General features: G+C 45.0%; 2 protein-coding genes across 2 annotated transcripts; both read left to right on the top strand.

The window, feature by feature from the left end:
• The first annotated feature begins 32 nt into the window (after positions 1 to 32).
• Positions 33 to 506, top strand: LOC122170251 (scale keratin-like). The gene has a single exon (XM_042836953.1). The coding sequence runs from the start codon at positions 33 to 35 to the stop codon at positions 504 to 506; it is 474 nt and encodes a 157-aa protein (XP_042692887.1).
• A 5,474-nt stretch (positions 507 to 5,980) lies between these two features.
• On the top strand, positions 5,981 to 6,376 carry LOC122170253 (scale keratin-like). Its single transcript, XM_042836955.1, has one exon. The coding sequence runs from the start codon at positions 5,981 to 5,983 to the stop codon at positions 6,374 to 6,376; it is 396 nt and encodes a 131-aa protein (XP_042692889.1).
• The last annotated feature ends 1,083 nt before the right edge of the window (positions 6,377 to 7,459 follow it).

The raw sequence follows: 7,459 nt of genomic DNA, 5'->3' as shown, positions 1-7,459 counted from the left end.
TGTGTGCTGCAGCTTACATCCATCCCCAGAAGATGTCCTGCTATGATTTGTGCTCCACCACCACCAGTGGCATCAGCTGCCCCCAGCCCATCGCTGACAGCTGCAACGAGCCCTGTGTCCGGCAGTGCCCTGACTCCACGACCGTGATCCAGCCACCTCCTGTTGTTGTCACCTTCCCTGGGCCCATCCTCAGCTCCTTCCCCCAGCAAGCTGTGGTGGGATCCTCTGGAGCGCCCGTTCTTGGGGGCTTTGGGGGCTCCTCCCTGGGCATTGGGGGTCTGTATGGCTATGGAGGCTCCTCTCTGGGCTATGGGGGTCTGTATGGTGGCCTTGGGAGCTATGGGAGCTATGGAAGCTCCTCTCTGGGCTATGGGGGTCTGTATGGGGGTTCTTCCCTGGGTTACGGGGGCCTTTATGGCTATGGTAGGTCCTATGGTTCTGGCTATTGCAGCCCTTACTCCTACCGATATAGCAGATATCGTCGTGGCAGCTGCGGGCCCTGCTAAACACAAAAGGAAAATCCACTGAATGAAGTACCAGTGGAAAACAAAATGCAGATTTACCAGCTAGTGGAGGAGTAACAACTTTGTGAAAGCACTCGCTAATCCTGCTCCATTTGTATGCTCCACACCTCTACATTTTTCCTTTGAATTCCTCTCTGATACCTTTGTGGGTTCGATTATTTATTTCTGTTTTATCATACTTGTTTCTGAGTGCAGTGAGACATGTAACATAGTTCTTTTCCAAATGCATCTGTCTCCGACATCCTCCATATACATACTTGATACTGTGATATTTGTTTATTCTTTCCATTCTCATTAAAATTCCACTGCATCATTAAAAAAAAAAAAAAGAAGTGTACTGTAATTCATCAGTTCCTTCCATTCTGACTTTGCCAGCTTCTCTGCATAAAGCTGCCTGTTGAACCTATGTACTAAGCTACAATAGCACTTCCACACAGTGGAAGTCCACCAGAAGCCCTTTCTAGATTTGTTTCACCACCGATCAGCACCAACGTGGTCACAACACACCTGCCATAGATGAGCAGGAGCTTTCTTGGCACATTACTCCATTAGATTTCCCACTTGTGAGTGTGAGATAAAACTTTGAACTAACCACACATTGAGCCCTTGCTTATTCCATTGCAGACTTCTAATCTGATGTCATAACGTAATCTAACCACAGCCCTTATGGGAAGATTGGTAGCTGATACCAAGTTAATTTTGGAATTTGTGTTTCTCTGGCACAAATCTGCCTGAGTCCAGCCTTTTGAAGTGTCTTTCTCCTGTAAATCCTGGCTGTGTGTAGGTGACACTTCTGCCAATCCATTTGTATATATTCACAGAAGTACTGTTTGGGTTACTGGTTTTGGGAGTTCTTTGGTTCTCTGTAAGTAACGCACTTATCAAATATAAATATATTTTCTATAAATATTCTATGGGTAGCCTCAAACCAAGTAAAAGTACTGCAGCACATCTGGTCTATCTGCTATCAGAAGAGCATCTGTCTCCTAATGAAGCAGATATTTATCTTATAAAATGGTTTCTTCCCGTGGTTCTGCTGCCAAAAGATCTTAGGCTACATATTTATCTACAGCAGAACAGCAGCCAGAAAGGATCCACAACTCACCGCCTTGCCTTTAAGTGGGTGGGAAAGACCAGTATAATCAAAGCTCTTGTTAAGAGGAGCCCCAAAATGTGCGTGCTGCCAAGGATCCCACTGTGTTGTCCTGAGGGAAGGAACCAAGCATCAGGCTGGGAGGAGATGCCAACATGTGGTAGTGATTCACCGCCCTCAACTCAGGGCAGCTGTTGGCATTGGAGCCAGACATAGAGTGAACAGCAGGAAACTTGGCAAAAAGTATAATTGCACAGATTCCCTAAAACAGGAGAAGCTCAGAATCTCATGGTGATGGGAAAGGCATAGCAACACATAGTTCCAGACCACCCCAGACCACCCCACCCAACTGCAGTCAGCCAGCCAAGATCTACCTGGTCAGGTAAATGGAGTTCCTCAGAAGTCTATGAGCCCTCCAGGAAAATATTTTTAGATAATAGTTAATCATTGTGTAGTGGAAAAAAAGAAATGTAGAAGGTCACATGCTTCACCAGGTAAATGGCTGCTCTTGTTCTGTGCCTTGTCTCTGATAAACGTCAGTTCTACATGGTCTGAGGCTAAGTGTAAAAATCTGGATGCATTCCATTATTGAATGAGAAAGCTCACCCAACTCCTAGCACCCAGGGGGTTCTTTTTGCACCAAGGAAGCTTTCCTCACATTCCTTTAAAGCTTTGGCTTTCTTCCATGCAAACTAAGTTGAAATGGCACCTGGAAGACCAAGTGAACACGTTCTTTATTAAATAAGGTCCTGACTGAGGTCTTGGGAGGGTAAGAGTGCAGTTTGTAGGGCTGCAGGGGTTTGGGTTTCTGTTCAGCAGAGTGTAACCCTAAGATCTGGTCGTATGGAGAGCTGGCAGCTCCTGAGAATACGTGGTGAAAAATAGCAGCTGGGTCCTAAAAATCAGAATATAACATTGTCACCTCGTAAGTGACAAAAGAGTATTTCAAAATGTCACAGAAATCAACAGCTTGACATCTAGAAAACAGTTGGCTCCAAGAAGAAGAAGGCAAGACAAACAAATATAAGGCTGTTCTGAGGAGGGCTTTATATGCATTTCCTCGAACTGCCTGGAGGACCTGAGGCTCCTATTAACTCCAGCCCACATCTATCATAGGTGGTTCACCTCAAAATGATGAATCAGTTTTTTGCTCAATATTTATGTTTATTAGTTGATTCAAATTCTCACTCTGCAGGAAATGCGAATTACAAAACAAACATTTCTTTCATCTTAACACTTAATTGGCAAGATTCATTCCTGGTAATGTTCCATTAACTACATTAGAATGACAGGAGGAATTGTGCTGGCTTCACTTATTTCTTCTTCTTTATTAGCTGACATAATGATGGTGGCTCAGAAGTCCACTGTAATTGCCATCTGCTTTCATATGCAGATTTTCTTTCCATCCTTTCTTACTCATGCTAGATAACGTATAATTGAGACAAACCACGGCGTCTTTCTTGCGAAACCAACAATCTACATGAGGGTGGAACAGGACCATCCTGCACTTTTTGGGTGAAAAATCAAGAGAAACATTACAAAGCATTTTTTAAACCATTCATCCCCATGCCCTGTGTGGCAAACTACCCAGTTCTGTAGATCAATTTGCCGCAATAAAAGACAGCTAGCTTGTGGAATATGTATTTTAGAGGAAGCCAAGCATGTGTTTCAGTCATAGAGCCAAGGGAGACAGCTCACAGGTAGGCTTAGAAAGCACCAGGGAAAGCTGCCAAACATGAGGCTGGAGATCTCTGTGCCACAACCAGAACTAATGAAGAACTCCTTTGGAACAGGAAATCAGCTAAAAGCCTGATGCTGGAAATCATGATCTGGTGAAAAGGACAGAAAGAATGCACTTGACCAATGCAATTTCAAAATTACATTTCAAAGCTCTGGGCTGCTCAAATCTGACCACACACCTGTATGTCAATGATGATACACCAGTTCATACCTAAGCCATTAGAAATGCTTTACGAAGCACTTAAAAACCACACACAAAAACTAATTTAACATCCCTTATGAGTGCTATTGTGCCATGATCCCCCAAGGCTGCCTCAAAAAACCCTCATAAATTAAGGATAATTTCTGGCACAAATATTGTGGTGATTGCTATTTAACATCAACTGACCCATGAGCAAATGGGGAAATGCAGGGGCGGATTGGGCACTGTCTGTTGCCCAGGATTTTGGAATATGGGTGGGATGCCTCTCAATGCATCTCACTTGCTTAGAAGCTGTGTTTTTCATTAATCACACTGTGTCAACGACAGCACAATTGATGTGTTTTGAGGACGATACAAATACCAGTAAGAGAAGCATGAGGCAGCATGAGTGTCTTGTAGTATTCTTGTTCCTCCCTATTGAGCACAGGGAAAGCCTGAATCAGTGCTTTACACATCACTTGGAATCTGGCAAGGAGATCACACTGCAGGAGATGTTTTGCTGATCCAGGAAGAAAGAGAAGGAAAATAATGCTACTCCTGTAATATTCCATCTTCCTGACACCTGCCAGCATGTCTAGGAAGAAAGAATTTAAAGTTGTTTCTTTGGGTTTATCCAGTGAAACACAAATTCAATTCTTCTATAAGGCAGAGGGGTAGATAGGGGCAAACTGTGAAATACACTGGTATCCATTCAGATCTCATTTTAATCACTGTTTCAGGTGCTAAAGCAATCTCTTCTGCTGGTGCTCCCAGGCAGCAAGGAAAATTCAGCATTTCTGTATCAAAGCCGATAGACTTTCCATACTGTGGCTTTCCACAGGGATGCATTCACCCCCACATTTTGGGGCTGTAGGTGGGAGCAGAAATTGGATTCCATCTCACTGACCATTTCATTGCAAAACGCGTGAGCAGATCAGATTATAGCCCAGATCTGCAGAGCTCAAATGCAAACATGCACAGCAAGCTACAGCTCTGATTAAAATCATTACAGGAAGTTAATGAAGGAAGTGCTAAATAAATAGAAACAGTTTAATACCTCCTGTGATGCCAGTGAGGAGGGTGGAATGATACCAGCACTGCAGCCGGTCAATTAAACATTGAGATGAAAGAGTGCAGGGAGCTGGAATGTGCCTACTACGCTACTCAGAGATTTAGGATGATTTTGCAAACAGCAAAGCAAAAACAATTTCATCATTTTGGGAAGCTCAGTGTGCTTCAGATTTGGGCTGCTTTATGACTATGACCTCATGTGTGCAGTGCCTCAGACCCCCCAGGCACTGGGGAGAGCTGTATAAAAGGAGCCCTGTGCAGTTCAGTTCCAATCCTCCTGAAGATTCTCCTCCATATCAGGTGAGATTTTGTCTTTTTTCTCCTTTCTCTCTTCATCTTTTCTTTTATTATTTGCAAGCTGTGTTACTGGCAAGTTTTAGGGTCAAGACCAGGGCTTGGGGCATTGAATTCTGTTATTCTTATTTTCCTATTCCCATCCTGCGAGCAGATTGAAAATATCAGATGGCAGAAGCTTCAAAATGCAAAATTCTCTTGTAGCACGTCAGCTAATACCTAAACCATGGCTGTATACAAAGCTGTTTGAGAAGTCAGCTGAGCAAAGAGAATTATACACATAGAAATCTTATTTGTGTTATCTTATAACCTTGTGTTTATCTGACAAAGGAAATCAGCTCTTTACATTTTCCAACTTACTCCACGCTCTGTAGAAAAAATGTTATGCCAAGAAATACTTGGACAGAAATATTTCATGGGGTATCTATATTTAATATTGCAAGTATATGAATCATGAATTCAAATTCCTCTTGGGCTCTAATTATTTAGGATTTTACCAGGGGGATTACAGAGATTAAGGGAATGTAGAGTTGAAAGAGAACACTGGAAGTGAATTATCCCAAAGAGCGTAAAACAAAAGAAAAAATACAGAAAAGAAAAGGGAAAAAAACAGAGAAGGAGCATGATACCTGCAATTAGAGCAGTGCTGTGTCCATGTCTCCTTTGCATACTTCCTGAGCCCAAACCTGCCTCTATCCCATTCTGTGCAATGAAGAAGTCAGTTCTGGTAGTTTTGAGGCACATTCCCCAGGGAAGAGAACATTTGTGTTTGAGCACATAAAGTGCTCCTGGCTCTTCTGCTCCTCCTGGAAGCAGTTAACAAAAAAGCAAACAACCAGCAGCAGCAATTTCCGAAGGCAGAGGTGGAAGTGACAATTGCAGGGATTGCTGGATGGGGAAGATCAAAGCGGTGCTGATGCACAAGAAAGCCTTTAAGCAGTGTCACCAATTTTGCCTGTGCATCAGCCCGCCATTGGGTTGCTCCCCAACAACCCAGCAGCAAATGCTGTGCTCCGGCACACCTCGTGCTCTGTGTTCACTCAGCCCTCTCTTTCAGAATCACCTCTCTGCCGAGCCATGTCCTGCTACGACCTGTGTCCCACCACCAGCAGCATCGCCTGCCCACAGCCCATTGCCAACAGCTGCAATGATGCCTGCGTCCGGCAATGCCCCGACTCAACAGCGCTCATCCAGCCACCACCCGTCGTCGTCACCTTCCCCGGCCCCATCCTCAGCTCCTTCCCCCAGCAAGCCGTGGTGGGCTCCTCCGGAGCACCCGCCTTTGGGGGCTCCCTGGGGCTGGGGGGCCTCTACGGCTCCAGGAGCTCTTATGGCATCGGGAGCTCCTTAGGGTACGGAGCGCAGTATGGCTACGGGAGCTCAGCCCTCTCCACGCTCGGCGGTGGGTTCTGCAGCCCCTTCTCTTCTCGTCGCTACAGCAGGATCCTGCGGGGCAGCTGTGGGCCCTGCTAAGGGCAGAAGGGCAGGGGAATCTCGCATGAAGGCCCAAGCAGAGCAATGAGGACGGGGCTTGGCGCACCAGCAGCCCGGTTTCAACTTAGCATTTCTGGTCTTTCATCTGTTTTTGGTTTTCCCTTCAGTTTCTGGGTCGGTGTTCACTGTTATCACCTGTTCCAGCTGTCCCAGTTTTGTGGGTAGCACACGCAACATAAGCATCACTCCTAATGGCATCTTCACCAGGAGCTGCACAGCTGCTGAGAACAAAGCCAGCTGAGGACAGCAGTCTCTCATCTCTATGCAGGACATTCGTTGAACATTCTCTGGAACTGTCTGGAAGCAGTTGTTTGTTGTTTTTTGTTGGTTTTTTTTTTTCACATTCTATGATATCTTGCTTTGCAAACAAAGGCATTTCTTTCTCATTAAAGTTTTGTTGCATCACACAGCAGCCTCCTGGTTTCCCTTCCACAGTGTTCTCCCACGAGTAGACCCAAGCTGGTAATTGAGAACTGCTCCTATGAAACACTACATTACGGAGTGAAGCTACACAGTGTCACAACTGTTTCTATAATTACACCCCTGAGGAAGAGCTTTCCCTCCTCTGGAGGCACAAGAGGTTTAAAGTAAGGTTGTATCTTAACTCAGGTTATGCAAACGTGATTGCAGTGGGGCCTTTCTGAGAGCATTCAAAGGGATAATCGTAGGTTTCAATGTTAAGCTCAGGGTGAGAATAAATGCCACTGAGGTGTTGCCCAGCAGAGGTCTTTCCAAATGTAAATGTGCACCAAAAAAATTCATCCATCAGATGCTCAACCTATAGCACTGCCATTGCTCAGACATCCCCCAGTATCTGACATCCCTACTTGTGGCCTTTCTGTCCCAGTGAGAAAGGAATAATCGCTGTCCCCTTGAAGAAATAACTGTTGTTCAGTATCAGGAGCAGCAGACACAGAGCTTTAAGCTGGTGGTAATACACCGGGTCAAATTGTAATGAAGCTGCAAATGAGGCATGCTTGGTGCTATGCAAACAAAGAATAAAGCCAAACCCTGCCCTCAAGTGCTTTCAGAGCAAGCAGACAGGACAAGCAGAGCATAAGC

The sequence above is a fragment of the Centrocercus urophasianus genome, unplaced genomic scaffold (genome assembly GCF_019232065.1).
Source record: "Centrocercus urophasianus isolate 14NV4802_14NV808 unplaced genomic scaffold, USGS_Curo_1.0 seq_65, whole genome shotgun sequence".
NCBI lineage: Eukaryota > Metazoa > Chordata > Aves > Galliformes > Phasianidae > Centrocercus > Centrocercus urophasianus.
This window is presented reverse-complemented; position numbering and strand designations above follow the sequence as displayed.